At 36.8% G+C, this 17,290-nt stretch overlaps 1 protein-coding gene and 2 non-coding genes across 3 annotated transcripts; 2 read left to right on the top strand and 1 right to left on the bottom strand.

Annotated features, from left to right (window-relative positions):
- Positions 1 to 108: 108 nt before the first annotated feature.
- Positions 109 to 6,449, bottom strand: LOC109184543 (probable serine/threonine-protein kinase At4g35230). Its single transcript, XM_019334558.1, has 9 exons — positions 5,850 to 6,449; positions 5,624 to 5,759; positions 4,832 to 4,965; positions 4,580 to 4,685; positions 3,840 to 3,925; positions 2,160 to 2,348; positions 1,472 to 1,636; positions 1,261 to 1,374; positions 109 to 689 (listed from the first exon to the last, which is right to left on the bottom strand). Exons 1-9 carry the CDS (start codon positions 6,183 to 6,185, stop codon positions 438 to 440), a joined length of 1,518 nt encoding a protein of 505 aa, XP_019190103.1. The 5' UTR covers positions 6,186 to 6,449; the 3' UTR covers positions 109 to 437.
- A 7,301-nt stretch (positions 6,450 to 13,750) lies between these two features.
- Positions 13,751 to 13,823, top strand: TRNAR-CCU. The gene has a single exon. It is a non-coding gene; the product is annotated as a tRNA-Arg (tRNA).
- Positions 13,824 to 14,030: 207 nt separating this feature from the next.
- Positions 14,031 to 14,103, top strand: TRNAR-CCU. Its single transcript has one exon. It is a non-coding gene; the product is annotated as a tRNA-Arg (tRNA).
- Positions 14,104 to 17,290: the final 3,187 nt, after the last annotated feature.

Below are 17,290 nucleotides of genomic sequence, written 5' to 3'. Positions count from 1 at the left end.
AAAAAAAAAAAAGTTTCATTTCATAAAATTCGAGCCTTTTTATTGATGGCAAGGATGAGCTATATATTGGGTTAGGCAATGTATCATTTCAACGGTCATATACATACATACATGCATACATGGTCTGGTAATATTTATAGATGTACAAATTAAGATATTGTAATTATTCATTCTGACATATTAGGGTGAAAAATTGACAACATTGATGGAAAGTGACACCATGTATTTCCCTTCCCTTCCCTTTCCCTTCCCTATTGTACATTTCTTACTTAATATTTAAGAAAATCACACGCAAACCAAATGATACAGCACCATCTTAGTGATTTTTTTGATTTTTTTTTTTAACAACAATTTACCGAGGCATTTCATGGCATGGCTACAAAAGAATAAACAGATTAATCTTTCTTCTCAAGACAGTGTCTCTCTCAACATCATCCTCATCCTCTTCCGCCCTTTTGCCGCTTCTCTTCTAATGTGGAAGCCTCGTTCAACATATCCGCTGCATCTTTGTGCATGTCTAGCTTTGACAGCGCAACTGCCTGCATATAAAATGCGGTTGACCAGTCTGGGTACACACATTGCGCCTGCATTGCATCTCGAAGAGCTGCATCTGGCTGATCGCACATGATGTAACACAGGCTCCTCCGTGCATACACTGTTGGGGATACCATTGTACCCACATCTATGAACTGCATCACTCATACAAACAAACAAACCAACCTTTAGGACTGGTAAAAAATACCTACCTCTTTAGCTATAATAGATGAAAAATGGAAACCAGCTTGATTGGCATGAGTGGCCGTGCACTCTTGTCCCTTAAGAGAGGTCGGGAGTTTGAACCCCCTCTCGTAAGGAAAAACCAATTTGGCCAACACTTTGCCCCTAGCCCGGTGCGAACGGGGATTAGTCTGAGTATGGTACGGGCTTAAAGGTTCCTCCTACAATTAGGGTCTGCTCAGAACACCTTGTGGTCCACCTTGTGGTCTGACCAAAAATAGATGAAAAATGGAAATCCATGGAGAGTAAGTAAATTCATCACACTCTTCCGGGGGCAATGGGCCAATGGCCTTCACAAATGTTATTCGATTTGTATTAATTAATAAAATGAACAAACATTCAGCAACGTGAGTGGAGTGAGTGAATCATCTATACAAGAAATACTCGGATGTGAGCCACTGAGTATGAACAATGTCAATAACCAATCAGGTAATACATTGGTGGTCTTTCTTGCATTAGAAGAGATTAGGAAAATTCAAATACCTGAGAATAACAATCTATGGCAGTTTTGAATTCCTTGTCCCGGAATGCCAAGTCACCACGCTTCCTTGCCTCCAACATATCCCTCATTTGTTGAGTCCACTCTTGGAAAGATAACTACAACATTGACAATCACACAAAAAAAAAACATACAAATATACAATAAGATAAAGCATAAACACTTTTGCAATACATCTTTGGTCGGGAAAATTACCTCATTTGTTCCTTCATCATCTTTGTAGTGAGTCATTACCAGAATCTGATGAATTGCTGTGAGATCCATTCTTGAGCAGGCATCACCCATGGGAGACAGGGGGTGTTGAGGAGTTGGTGGAGCTTCCTCATGCTTTGGAATTCCCAGCATCACATGAGATGGGACCTGGCAGCATATATAGTCAAGTAAAACCTAAGAAAGCTGCGCATAACAGATTGTTCGTTCTTCATAGTTGTTAACTGATAGAGTATGTATTTGCAAGGAGATATTAAAAGGGATAAGGGTGTAAAAGAATAGGGGAATGGTGAAAGAAGAAGGCACATGCCAAAGATCAGGCACTTTTTGCATTAGACATTAAAATTGAATACTGTGAACTGAAACATGCAGCCCTCAAGAAAGAACTGTAGAATTAGATTTTCCCTATATTTTGTGGTGGTGGGTGTTGGGTGGGAGTGTAGAAGAAAGTGACAGCTAAAATTGAATATAAAGCATACCAAAATTAGAAAATAAGTGGAATGTAATTCTGTAAATGCGTACAGTATTTCAACAAAATAAAACAGATATAAAAAAGAAAATGACGCAACCAAGAAGGAAACAGGAACTTAGTAGTCAGTCCAAGTAAAGCATGTTAAAAAGAGAGTGAACTGTAAGAAAGTGCCGTATGGAGAGAGGAATTATGTGGGTTCACCTCAGGTTTACTCTGCAATGGAGCAAGGGTTGCAACAAGATCTTTAGTGTTTGGCCGCTCTCTAGGTTCATACTGCAGGCATCGTGAAGCCAGTTCAAACACCACAGTTGCCTCATCTGACTTGAAATTGCCCTCCAAATGGGAATCCATCAACAGAAGTATATTTTTCCCCCTTATCATATCAATGGCCTAATAATAAATTAGAGAAAACTTTTTATGAAGTTGAACTTGACACAGTATCCATGCATTTTTTTTTTTAAATTCTGAATCAAAACAACAGCAATAGGAATTGAGAACTATTTTCTTTTCGGGTAGGTAATAGGAATTAAGCTCTATAAGCATTGCTGCAAAATATCATCAGATCTTCTCTCCCTTTTTTTTTGGGTGACAAGGAAAACCCGCAGCCACTACCCGAAGGTGCGCATGGGTAAACCCGGCCTTGTGACCCTAGCTGGCAAAGGACCACAAGAAGGTAAACCATCATAGGTTGCCCATAGCTGACCAACTCAAACCAAGAAGGCCGATAGGCCGTTCCCATTGGGAATCACACTTGGAACCTTGTGGTTACCAAGCCAACGGCCCGACCAACTTGGAATATTCTCTTCTTTTTGCTTTTGTGACAACACGTCATCAAATCTAGAGCATTTTCTCAGGTAATTTTAGGCTTCCATTATATTTGCTTTGGACAAGTAATTAATTATGGCATCATAATGATAACAACCCAAATTAGACCAATTCAACCAGTCTAACTATGACCCATTTCCAAGTAGTCCCAGTCTCTGGCACATTTAACAATGTAGGGAATACCCCCCCCCCCCCCCCCCAGGCGCAAAAAATAAAAAAACATAATAGCCATGTGAGTTTAATAATGGACATATCAGTCCTCAAAAGCCCATCTGAACATTCATAGCCAAAAAAGCCTAATACAATTATCATGTGTATGTATACAAACATTAACTTGAAACTTCTAGCACCATAATCTCTTTAGGTACCATTTAGTAAAGACTAACTGAATTGAATATACAAAGGGTATTTTGAGGATGTTTTGAAATTCCTGGAAGGTGCTTAATTACATACACTGCTCAGAAAAGGATAACTAGCCTCTAAGACAGTCTATCATAAATCTTTACTCTCCTTCTATGGTCTCTATTGGGGTGTATTCCCAGGGAACCAAGAATGGTGCTCCGAGGAAATGCCTAATTTTTCTAATTCAATTGAACTTCACAATCATTCGTATTAAACTTCAAGTTTATTTCAATTGAACTTCATGTTCATTTTGGACTTCATAATCTTTTTCAAAACTTCTATATTTGTTTTAATTGAACTAGATGTCTGTTCTGAACGAATTTCATCCTCATTTCAATGGATGTCTTGCTCATTCTAGATGAACTGCATGTTCATTTCACAGTGAAATGAATATGAAATTCAATTGAAATGAACATACCCCAAGGGACTGTAACATATCATTTGGTCTGTACTGCATAGTTCCTGAAATCATCTTAACACAAATTGATGCACTGATAAGTACTTTGTGATTGGAGAATTGAGCTACACAACAAATCTTTAATTTTCTAAATTAGTGAGCTACAGAGAATCCGATTTGCACATTCTAGAGAAATGCTAATCAAATGTTAAACATTAACTTGAACTGCTAGCACCATAATCTCTTCAGGTACTTACATGACTGGGTGGAATATGCTTTCCACTGAGAAGGTCCAAGAGGACAGTCCCAAAGCTGAAAACAACACTTTCTGGTGTTACCCTCCCTGCAATAGACAAATGTACAAGGGAATATTGAGTTAATACCCAAAATGGTCATCGACTATAATGGTTTGTCTCAATTTCATCCTAAACGACTTTGGTGACTCAATGTAGACCCAGACTTTTGTGTTTTTGCTCAATGTAGTCATCCGTCTATTATTCAGTCCATTTGGTGTTAAATAGAGGGACAATTCAGAAATTTCAATATTGGCATCTCTTTACTAGACCTGTGAAGTGCGAAGTCCCTCTTTCTTTTACGAATTACTCCCAAACCTGCGAATATAAAATTTGATTGGCAAGTCTGGGAGTAATTTGTAAAAAGAAAGTTCGCACTTCACAGGTCTGAGAGTAAAGAGAGACCAATATTTATATTACTGAATTGTCCCTTTATTTAACACCAATTTAACGGAATAACAAACAGAGGACCAAATCGAGCAAAAACACAAAAGTCTGGACTACATTAGGTCACCAAAGTCGTTTAGGACAAAATTAAGAAAAACCACTATAGTCGAGGACCACTTTGGGTATTGACTCTGGGAATATAATTTCTCATATATTCAGTAAATAAAATGAAACTAGCAACAAAAGATGATAAATACACAATTCTTGCTAAAATAACACCTTATGTTAGAGAAGCAAAGAAAGAAAGAAATACTTACCAGTTCTTAAATACTCAGGCGGCGTGTATGCAAGATTTGTGCTATAACTTTTACCGTCCCTGCTATTCTTCATTAACCCAAAACAAGAAAGCCGTGGATCACCACCCTGCAAAGAGAGCATATGCCAAATCAACAAAATTTTCCAACTAGAATATCCTGAAAATAATGACTTAGGGGCAGAAATAAATTAGATATTTTCATCAATACAAATAGCACGTTTAAAAAGTTTATGAGTATATGTGCATGAAATACCTCATCAAAAAGAACCCTGTAAGCATTCAAGTCATGGTACAATGGTCGGCCTTCACAGCTACAATAATCCAATGCTTCAGCAATGTATAGAGCTACTCTGAGACGCATAGCCCACTCAAGGGTTTGGTTTTCCCCTTAAACAGGAAAGAAAGCAAAGTGACCCTTTAGAACTGATAGAACAAGGTTGCAAACTATGTAGTCTAACAATTTGTCCAAAAGATGCAGTGAAACATGTGATAGTGCCATGCTTTACTGAAGACTGAAGAGCAAAGTTAAGCAGTTAGCACTTGCCCCAAAGATTTTAGTTCTCAATTCCAATTTAACAGAAAACGCAATAAAGTTGGAAATATCTTGATTTTCCAAAAATTATTAAGATCAATGATCTTTCTTAAAAGCAGAAACATCAATAACCATAGACATATTCTTCTTCTCCCGAATACTACCTAGTAAACCACTAAACTAAACATCAATAAGCATAGACATATTCTGTCAAGAGGGAATGCGAGTTTTCTCAGCATTCAACCCAGAATGTTAAAACATGGCCTAGTGACAACGAGTCCCGCAACTCTACAAAAGTACAAATTAACTGCATACTCCATACACATAATCTTTGCTATAAAACCTCAATGTGGCAGCATTCACAATTCTTAACCGGGTTAACAGACAATAAACTCAGTGAGCATTCTCAACCATGGTTTTGCAATAAAAGTGAGTTTGCCAATAACACTAGTTCCTAATAAGACAGAACACAGAAAATGCTCAAAAAAGGGGGAAAAAAACTCAGTCACTTACAGTGAAATAGGTGTTTAGCAAGCGTATCATTAGGCATAAACTCAGCAACAAGCAACCTCTCATCACCATCGCAGCAGTACCCAATCAAATTAGCAAGCCTTTTGTGCCTGAACTTCCCAACACCCTTAGCTTCGTCCTTGAACAAACAATCAAGTAACAGAATCACCTTAAACCCTAAATTTCCAAAAAAAGCAGAATCACAATCAACAAAGGCACATAAAACTACCGCGAATTGCTTAGGATCAGGCCACGCCGTCTTGGTAAACTTCTTCACAGCTATCCAGCGGCGATTCTGCAGGCGGCCCTTGTACACCACATTCGGAGCCTTCTCCCCGCTCTCGGACACAATGAACTCGGAGCTGAAATTGTTAGTAGCCGCCTTGAGCTCCGACAGCGAGAACTCCGCGAACACGCTAGCTCCCCCCTCCGAGGCGGCGCCGCCTCCTCCTCCTCCCCCGCTGTCTTTCCCATTTGAGGAGAGGAGCGTGTGGCCCTGCCCTTGCCGGTGATCCTTCTCCGAGATAGGGCGGTCCTTGGAGAACGTCGATTGCCAACAGCCCATAACTCGGTCGAGTTGAGTTGACTCACCCTAAACTCAAACCTTCCGCACGCACAACTGTCCTTAGTTAAAAACCATGTCCATATAATAATAATTCCTATTGTCAGAGATTATTCGCACAGCTAGATTAGATGATTGAGATATATATACACACATACATACACACGCATATACATATACACACACGCATATATATATTTTTATATATGGAAAAATTAAAATAGAGTTTGACTGAGAGAGTTACAGAGCAGGAGATGGTCTCCCAGCCAAAGTAGAGATGGAAGTGATGACAAAAAAAGTAAAACTTTGTCTAAATTATTACTGCTTCTATATATATAAACAACAAGATTGACGCTTCTCTTGTGACAAAAAAAGCGGAATCGCTCACTCCATATGTCCCCACACCTTAGACAATTTGTATGACTTAATTAATTGACCAATAGAGACTGATTTTTATTTACTATGCATAATTTGTGTGACTTAGCTGTCTAATAAAGGTTAAATTTTTATTCACTGCGCCTCATTTCGAGAGGTTGTTCACATATAATAAGACTTGATCCTTAGTCTCTTGTGACAAATTTTACTTTTACAATCAGTAAAGCGACCCATAGGGACAAATTGGTGGTTCCTAATTCTAGGAAAGACACATCCAAAAATTTTGTTATATATATATATATATATATATATATATATATATATATATATATATATGTGTGTGTGTGTGTGTGTGTGTGTGTGTGTGTGTGTGTGTGTGTGTGTGTGTGTGTGTGCGCGCGCGCGTGTGTGTGCGTGTGTCAGTGTGTGTGTGTGTGTTGGGCGAAGACTAGTGAAGGACCAAGTCCAACAACGGGTGGCTAGAGAAATTATTGAGTCAAGTCCAACACCCTGTTTCAAGAAGATGTTATGAAAATAAAATTACGTATTCACAATGAATTATAATTTTTGGTGTATTGTTAAGTGTTCGATTCTAATAAATGGTATCAAAGCCAGATCATGGGGGATCGACACCATGGCTTTTACTTTTGACTATACATATACACACGCGTTACACCAAGTGAAAACTGTTCCCTAGTGTATGCATTTTTCGTGCATTGTACAAAATTACAAATAGGTAAAAATGTACTAACAAAAAATATGTGAATTCTAAAAGTGCACTACACACAATTTTATTTAAAAAATACATTTTTCATTGAGTTGCACTTTTACATGTTATAAGAGGCATACATTCACTTTTATATATCATAAAATGTATTTTGTAATTTTTTCACACTTAGATGCACATCTTTATTTTACCCTCCACCCCCCCTCCCCCCGCCCCCCCTTCTACTATATATATATATATATATATATATATATATATATATATATATATATAACATTATGCAGTGAAGTCAAATATCATATGATGTTGTTAAATTTAGTTAAAAGTCATAATAATTTTTGTTTTTAACAAAAAAGTCTTCTAGATTCCTTTTTTTTTTTTTTTAATCTTTCCAATTCAACATATTTTACTTTGTTTTTTTTTTTTTTTGTTTAACCAAATATCAAATCAAGAATTTTTTGAATTTAACAGCCAAATATTGGCAATGAAATTCATCGAGTACAACCTGTTTGGTTCGTCAAAAAATATTTGAAGATGAATGAAATTGAAATTCCATTGAAAACAAATTATCAGAAAAATGGATTCATTTGTTGGTTCGTAGAAAAGAAATTGTTGGGTGTCAGCCAAGTTGGCCGAGTTCAGTCCCTGCTCAATTCGAGTCGTGGCGCTGTGACTTACCATTGAGAGATGTGGTTAAATGGTTAATGTTTACCAACTTATCACCAATTGGTTTTTAAGTAGGATATGACAACCAGATAGCCGAAAAACTTTGTGGTTAAGTGTGCTTGACTTACAACAATCACAAGATGGGTACAGTGCTAGTGCTGAGATCCATCAGTAATTACTAGGAATATAAATTTCATTGTTTGGTTGGGTTTTAGAATTGTAAGAAATTATGAATATAAAGACCAATATGCCTCTACCAATAATAATCGCCAGAACTGAAACAGAGAGCGACGACGGCTAAGGAGAGGATTTTCTCGCTGAGTTGACTGGCCAGATGGACGATTATATGCTGAATTGACTCGCCAGACCAATCATCCGCGAACTCATTCCGCGAGGAAGACGAGTCGCGAAAATCGATCGGAACAACTGGGGTGGACGGTGCTCGATGGTCGGGCGCCCGATGAGCAGCAATCAAGCCTTGGCCATCGCTCGAAACCACTGAGCGAGGCTGAAGATATCATCTCCGACTTTGACCGCTCAAAATATCAAAAAAAATCAACGGGGGCTGATCTTGAATCCGAGTAGAGACGAACGACGGAGAACCTTTCCCGAGACCATCGCCGGTATCTGATCGACCATCGGCCACCATTCCGAACCCTCATCACCAGCCTATAGCCAACGGACCGCCGATGGAGATAAACGGACGCCTCTACAATCCAAGTCTGCAAGGATGTCACGAACACGATCCAGATTGGTATCACCAGCCTGGAGCGTTCAGATTGTGGAAGAGAAAAGTACTGATAACGTGTTAAACAAAATTAGACAGAGAATGGAGAGGGAAGGTCAGGATCATCTTATTTCTCATCTTCATCATAGTACACTGATCTATTTATCTAAGATACAATGAAGAGATATAATAATAGAGAATAATTACATCCGTTACAGACGTTACAAAGCTATTATTAATATCCACCATAAATCTATTTATAACAGATGATAAATTAAGCATAAATATCACTCATGTAATTAAGAAAACTTTTATGAGGGTATAATTGTCCAACCATGCAAGGCGGATCCACAGTGGGGCCAGTGGAGATAGCTGCCCCCACCCCCTTTATATATATTGTATCATTTGTATGTATAGCTATAGGCCCCTTATAAATATACAAATTAAATGCGTATAAATACTAGATGTACAAAAACTAAACCAAATGATGATTTAGTTTAAATAAATGGAGATGGAATAATTACGAATGGATCCAGAGCGGAACAATATGGAGCAAATCAAACCTGGGGCACCGGATGAACCCACACCGAGGTCGGGCGAGCAGACCATGGGATGGTCTTCCATCCCATGGTTTGCCATGCCACGGTCGGCCACCTCGATGATCGGCTACCTCGTGGTTGGGCACCCCTAGGGTCGGCCACCCAACCTCGAGGGTTTGCCACCCTATGGTCAGCCAACCATGAGGTCGCCCATCCGCGTGGTCTGTCGCTTGGCCAAGCTTCGTGCTCGGCCAAGGGGCGGGGTTTCCGCGTTATCCAAGTCTCGCGACGTGCATTGCAGTCCAATGCGGTTGAGAGGACCTCCACCGATTTCTCCGGGGTTGTTATGGCGCATTAGAGTATATATAAAAACCCTCATTTGTGTCTTGTTCAAACATCTCTTGTCCTAATCACATACTTTGTCTCGTTATTACATAATCATTACCTTTGTAATAGTATTTTATACACAATTAATACAATATTCTTCCTCATGACGTATATTTGTGCATATTTCGTTCCGTTGTTACATTCTTTATTCGTTTAATTCCTATACTTGTCACATTCGTTCATATATTCGAGTTAATTAATTCGGACCCCCGTGTTAATATAATCCATCAAATGTGTGGAGTGTCTTGGGTTTGAATCTTGACGGCAATTGGATTCTTTATATGTAACATTGGGGTTTTCTTTTATAAATATTAATAGTGAGATAGAATGATTTATAATGTAATTTCTATTTGAACTATGTTTTTGTTTTGAATATTTTTTTTTTATTATGTTTTAATGTATTTTTATTTTTTATCCATAGTCAACAATATTTATGGCTCGATCTCTAAGTGTTTCATTTTATTTTTCTTTCGCCCCCACAGTAGAAAAAATTCTGAATCCGCCCCTGCAACCATGTTATGTTTACTTCTCATGTCATGTGAAAAACAAAATATCACTCTTTTGCTAAGAATTTGTTTTCTTCAACTTTAAAGAATTGTTTTTCTAATGAAAAATGTTTTTCATCTAATCAAACAACAAAAAATAAAATTTTTCTCTATTTAAAAAAAAAAACAGTTTCTATAAAAAATATTTTCTATCCAACGAAACACCTTGGAGAATCTCTCAAAATAGTCCTTTCATCACGTCTGAAGAAAAGTGTGTGATTTTTTGTGCTGTACGGATGCATTTTAATTTTCATAAAATTATAAGGGTACTTTTGGTTATTTGCATTGGGAAGTCTTTCTACTTTCACAATTCACATGATCTACAATTTTTAATTCAAGTAATTTTGTTTTCAAAAAAAATAAAAATAAATAAGGAATAAGGGTCAAATAAATAAGCAATCCGACCCGTGGATATCCACCCGAATCCACTCCGCATGAATTAGGTTTTTTTGGGTGATGGTGGGTGGCGCAAATTATGCTGTGCAACCGAATGCACCTTGCAAGGTGCATATGGTTGCAAAACGGCGCCATTTTGATTAAAAAAATGCGCATCCCACTTAAAGAAGAAATCATGTTCGATTTCCGCCAATAGCATTTTTATATATCCAAAAATTCATAACTATATATCCAGAAATTCATAACTATATATCCACAATTTCATAACTATATATCCACAGTGAATGAATGAAGTAAAAATCCACAATGAATGAATGAATGAAGTAAAAATCCACAATGAATTAACTAAATATCCACAATATATGATTGAACTAAATATCCACAATGAATGAACTAAATATCCATAAATTCATAACTATATATCCATAAATTCATAACTATATATCCACAGTGAATGAATGAAGTAAATATATCTACAATGAATGAACTAAATATCCACAATGAATGAACTAAATATCCATAAATTCATAACTATATATCCACAAATTTATAACTATATATCCAGAAATTCATAACTATATATCCACAATAATGCTATTGCTGAGAATCGAACCTGAATTTTTTTTTTTTAAAGTGGGACGCGCGTTTTTGTCAAAACGACGTCGTTTGAAACCGTATGCACCATGCGCATGGTACATTCGGTTGCACAGCATAACTATTGTGGTGGGTGGTGGGTTGGGGGTGGGTCTTAAAAAAGAAAACCCGCGGTGGGTCGGGTTGGATTCGGGTTCTATGTACAAGACCCGCCTAGAACCCCACCCGACCCACCATGTGTGTGTATATATATATAATAGTAAAATAAATACTAGTATGTAGTTATTTATAATAGTTTATATAACTCCGTGTATCTTTTTACTATTTTTTATATCAAAACTACTAAGTTTATTTTTTAAAATTAACAATTTAGTTATTATATTTAAATATTTCCATTATTTATGTTTTAGTATCACTAATGGATTTTATTTTTTTATTATGTGTAAATAATTTAAATATTATTTTTTGAAAAACATAATAAGATGATAAGTGGTGGGTACCCGTAGTGGGCACCCGCACTCGGTGGGGGTGGGGGTGGGTTCTGAAAAAGTCCACCCGATGCGGGTTGGAGGTGGGGGTGGGTGGAGAAAATATAAGGTGGGTCGGGTGATGGATGTAGCCCTCCCCGACCCACACCCGACCCATTGTCGTCCCTAATCGAACCGCACACAATAATGCAATTAAGTCACTAAACTCAAAAAAGCTACAATTAAGTCCAAACTAACAAATTTTAAACAATTTGTCCAATTTACAAGTTTTCTGCCTTTCTAACAGGCCACCCAATTTAAAATATTTTTAAAAAATAATTTTAAAAAAAAATTAATTAAAATAAACTAAAATTATAATATTTTTTTTAAAAAAATAAAAATAAAAAAATAAAATAAAAACGTCAACGTATCTTCGTCTCCGGCCATGGAGACGAAGGGAACTTTGTCTCCATAGCCGGAGACGAAGATACCTTCGCCGCCATAGCCGGAGACGAAGAGTCTCCTCGTCTCCGGCCAGAGACGAAGAAGGTTTCCTCGTCTCCGGCTGGAGACGAAGATAAGTTCTTCGTCTCCTGCAGGAGACGAGATGTTTTTATTTTATTTTATTTTATTTATTTATTTATTTATTTTATTATTATTTATAATTTTAGTTTATTTTAATTATTTTTTAAAATATATTTTAAATTGGGTGACCTGTTGGAAAGAGGGAAAACTTGTAAATTGGACAAATTGTTTCAAATAGGTTAGTTTAGGGACTCAATTATAACTTTTTTAAGTTCAGTGGCCTAATTGCACTATTGTGTGCAGTTCGATGGCCTATTTGACCCTTATTCCAATAAATAAAAATCAAGTAATTTTGACTCACAAAGTATTTACAATCATAATAATTTTATTTTTTTTTTTTTAAAAAAAAAGACAATCATAATTTTAAAAAATTTGGACTTTAAATTTACGAGTCTCTTACTATTATTGTATAAACACTAAATAAATTGTAATATGTGCACCAGGACTATGTGGTCTAATGGTACCCGGGTTGGACTTTCATTTGGAAGATTATGAGTTCGAGCCTCAATGGAGGCGTTATTGGTTCTTTGTGTTTCAGTAGGTTGAGAAAGTATATGAACAGATACTACAATGTAATAGCTCAAATGGCCTACAACCAATAAATTATTATTTTTTCCTAAGGAAAAGGGGAAACATTATGGTGACATTTGAGATTACCTAACTGGTTTAAAAGTACTTTGTATTAAAATAAGAATATAGAATCATTTGTTGGGTGAGGACACTTTTTTTTGAAGGTCTTGGGTGAGGACAGTTAATTGTATGAAAAAATGACAAATTTTCACATTAATTATATGCTTATAGTTATTTTTCATCCCCTAAATTATTTATACATCTACATTAGTCCATTTGTTATTTTAAAAGTGATTATTATCCTCCATTATATAAAAATAGATATTTTTACCCTTAAAAATAAAACAAATAAGTATTTAATTTATTTTTGTTTTCTAATAAATTATAAATTGTTGTTTATATATGAGAAAAAGATAGCAGATACTATTTATAAATATTATAATTATAAATTTAAGTTATTGCTAATAAAGACTTAAACACAAATAATTCATTAATTTTAAATTAGTATTAATGAATTATTTGTGTTTAATTCTTACTCATGTTACTAGCACTAGTTTAAAATTACAATTATAATATTTACATATGGTGTCTATCCTTTTTCATATTTATTCTTATTATCATATATAAGCAATAATTTGTTGGAGAATAAAAGTAAATGAAATACTTGTTTTACCATTATTTTTAAGTGTAAAAATATCCATTTAATAGAAAGGGGGATAATCGTCACTTTTATAATAATTTAGGGAGCTAGTGTTGATACATTTTTAAAAAAAAGTACATGTGTTGAATGTGGATTCAAATTGCCATAATACTAGTGTTAGCGCAAAATATTGTATGTATATTAAGTATTCTCTCTGTCCCATTTTGTTTGTCTGATTTGGCTAATGAAGCTTGACTTAAGTTATTTTTAATTCAATTTTTCATAATATTAAGAATAGTAGTAGTATATAAAATTTATATATTTAAAAGCTACATAAATATAATAACATGGCGCCTGTAGCTCAGTGGATAGAGCGTCTGTTTCCTAAGTAGAAAGTCATAGGTTCGACCCCTATCTGGCGCAATGCTGAAGTCCTATTGGTATTATTATAAATACAAAAAATTAAATATAACAATATAATTAAAAAAAAAAAAAAAAAAAAAGAGCTCGAGCTCGTGTCAATATATATACATGTTGACCCTTTTAAAACAAAATGTTCTACGACAAATAAAGATGTGATATTTTCATGAGTCTCACAAAATTTATATATTTAGAAACTACATTAACATGGCGCTTGTAGCTCAGTGGATAGAGCATCTGTTTCCTAAGTAGAAAGTCATAGGTTTGACCCCTATCTGGCGCAATGATGAAATCTTATTATAAACAATGAAAAAGAAAAAAAAAAATGTTCTATGACAGATAAGGATGTGATATTTTCATGAGTAATAAGAGTTTATGTGGTATTCCATTTCTTGGGATATTGAATTTGGACTGTGAAATTAAAAAATATTATGTGTATTCTTATTTTTTTATTCTAAACTTTTATTGTTATATATGCAATCTTAATGTAAACATTTGTACTAGGACTCACATAAAAAAAAAATAAAATTATCAATACATGTCACATCATGAAGTAAAATTTAGGAAGTCCATGTAATAGAACTTGTCCAAATTTTGCTTCAAACCATTGAACTAGACCCATTTATAATAATCTCAATCATTATACCGTTGACCATTGACATACATGTTCATTTTTAGTGTTCAATATTTTTAGTTATTTTCTTAAAATTTATTTTTATTGTACTGTAAGTTCATTTTAGTATACTATCTTAAATAAACATATAGTATATATTAAAAATTAGTATTCGGTATATTAAAAAATAAACATTTATCAGTATTTTATCGTGCAATATGGACACTGATTCACAATATAATTTTGCATAATAATCACAATAGTAAATAAATTTGTAACATTTTACATTTTGCATAATGTTTTTTCAGCAAAATAGGTATACTCTTTTTTATTTTTTATGATAAATATATATTCATAAATTTGATGCTTATACATTCATTTAATACTCAGAAAAGGATCAGTACAGAATAGTCATAGGCAGGACAATGGCTTTATGTCCGATGTAGCATTTTTTGTTGACTAATTATCTAACAAGATTATACTACATCATAAGATGTCATATCATTTTAAATATCTAGTATACCAACTACCTAATATTAATATTAAATATTACTCCGTATTTACTTATTCGTTGGTTGTTATATTATTGAAAAGTTTTAAGGTGTCAATTTGTATCGATACTATATTATTGAAAAGTTTTAAGGTGTCAATTTGTATCGATACGGATAGGATATGGACCCAAGAAATCGAACGGTCACGGTGGTTGGTTAACTGGTGACGGAGATCACCAGTTGAGAAGAAGAAGAGACTTTCCCTCTAAATAAGTAGCCGGGTCGTTCCAGTAACTCGGCAAGTAGATGTCCGGGATCGAGTGGTGTGAGGAGTTGGCATCGGGTGAACAAATAAGGAGTGTCCTCAGAAGATCGTTAAGGAATAATTCAATACCTTGAAATGGACCATTGGAAGGCAAGAGCGTGGAAGCGAAACAAACGGAAAAGTAATTAGAACATCATTAAAGATATTCAATACCCATAATTAGTCATTAATTGTAGTCTGTTGAGTTCGAGTCCTGCTCTTATTCGGACCCCTATATATTATTAGGACTCTTGTACTGGTAGTTCGTTAGGACTCTTTATCTATTCTCTATATCATTGTTTGTACAGACTCAGTTACGATTGATATTCAATAATCAAATCCTCATCTGGTATCAGTATCCGGGACTATTCCATGGCAACCTTGGGAGATGATAATAACGATTTTGTTCGTGATTCTTCCGAACGGACTGTGTCTGAGGTTGCTCCCATCCCTATCCACTCGAACCCTAGCCTTTCTTCGGCTCACCATTTTGTTTCGCTTAAACTTACCGTCCATAACTATCTCTTTTGGAGGACTCAAATGCTTCCATTCTTGGAAGGGCAGGGCCTGCTTGGTTTTGTTGACGGTACGCTCGCCTGTCCGACGGGAGCAGCGCCGGTGGAGTCCACGGCGGAGAGCAGTGGTGTTGCGGCATCCGGTGCGTCGGCTTCGGCTTCTGATCAGTGGCGTAGATAGGATAAAGCCATCTTGTCTCTTTTGATTTCATCGTTGTCTGATGAGATGATGCATATGGTGGTTGGCCGGTTGACTTCGCGTGCGTTGTGGCTTGCTATTGAACAGGAACTAGGGTCGGCAACGCGGTCTCGTGCCCTGCGGCTTCTTGGCGAATTGCAGGCGCTGTCGCAGGGGGAGTCTTCCGTCTCGGATTACCTCGGCCGTGCACAGATGCTTGTGGAAGATTTGGCGCTTGCCGGACATCCGATCACGCTTGATGACCAGAACATCTATGTCTTTAGCGGGTTGCGGCCGGAGCTTCGTCCTCTCGTTGCTCCGTTGACGCGTGGCTCTCCGGTGACGTTGTCCGAGCTTTCGGACTATCTTACCTCTCAGGAATGGATCTGTGCGGCTGGCGGTGGTGGAGCCGGTTCGCCGGCGGCTATGGCAGTGAGCCGAGGCCGTGGCAGTCGCGTGCATGGTGGGCAGGTTCGTGGCGGCTCGGGCAGTGGCTCGGGCGGTGGAGGCTCGGGTGGTGGCCGAGGCCGAGGAGGTCGTGGTCGTGGACGTGGCCGGTCCGATGTTTGTTGTCAGATTTGTGTTAAACAGGGACATTCTGCGTTGAATTGCTATCGCAGGTATTCTGAGTCGCCCGGTCCTCAGGTTCACATGACTTATTCCGGAGATGTGGGTGGACCTGTTGACTCTCATCAGTGGTTCCCTGACACGGGTGCCACGAATCATGCGACTCCTTACTCCTCGGTGTTGACTTCCGCTGCTGGCTATGATGGTTCTGACACTCTACGGGTTGGCAATGGTACAGGTATGACTATACTTAGTGTTGGTTCTGCTTCGATAGCCTCTTCTGCTAAGCTTTTTCGATTAAATGATGTCTTGCATGTCCCTGGCTTGTCGTCGTCTTTGCTTTCTGTTCAGCGTTTTGCTAGGGATAATCGTGTCTTTTTTGAGTTTCATTCTGAATATTTTCTTGTGAAGGATCTCTTGATCAAGGAGGTGCTTTTTAAGGGGGGCGCGTCGGGCGGTTTATATACTTGGCCTGTTTCCTGTCGTAGTCTGTCTGCTAATGTTGCTGCGCGTGCGTCATCTTCTACTTGGCACAAGCGGCTTGGTCATCCACACACACGAGTTTTGCGTCAAATTTTGCAGTTGTCTGGTGTTGGTCAATTTAATTCTAGTGAATTGTCAAATGTTTGTTTGTCTTGTCAGTTAGGGAAATCTTCCCGTTTTCCTTTACCTCGTGTTGCTACTTCTAGTACTCGTGTGTTAGAACTTATTTATACTGATATTTGGGGTCATGCGCCAATAACATCTGTTAATGGTTTTCGTTACTTCGTTTTATTTTACGCGTTTTGTTTGGTTTTATCCT

Source organism: Ipomoea nil, unplaced genomic scaffold (genome assembly GCF_001879475.1).
Source record: "Ipomoea nil cultivar Tokyo-kokei standard unplaced genomic scaffold, Asagao_1.1 scaffold1262, whole genome shotgun sequence".
Taxonomy (NCBI): domain Eukaryota; kingdom Viridiplantae; phylum Streptophyta; class Magnoliopsida; order Solanales; family Convolvulaceae; genus Ipomoea; species Ipomoea nil.
Note: the sequence above shows the minus strand (reverse complement) of the source record. Positions and strands in the feature narration are given on the sequence as shown.

What these genes read in the sequence shown, in the direction of transcription:
- LOC109184543 (XM_019334558.1), bottom strand. Translation starts at nt 6,185, where the DNA reads ATGGGCTGTTGGCAATCGACGTTCTCCAAGGACCGCCCTATCTCGGAG. An exon ending in TGCTAAACACCTATTTCACT is followed by an intron (nt 4,966 to 5,623) that starts GTAAGTGACTGA and finishes TTCCTGTTTAAG; the next exon opens with GGGAAAACCAAACCCTTGAG. An exon ending in ATGATGAAGGAACAAATGAG is followed by an intron (nt 1,375 to 1,471) that starts GTAATTTTCCCG and finishes TCAATGTTGTAG; the next exon opens with TTATCTTTCCAAGAGTGGAC.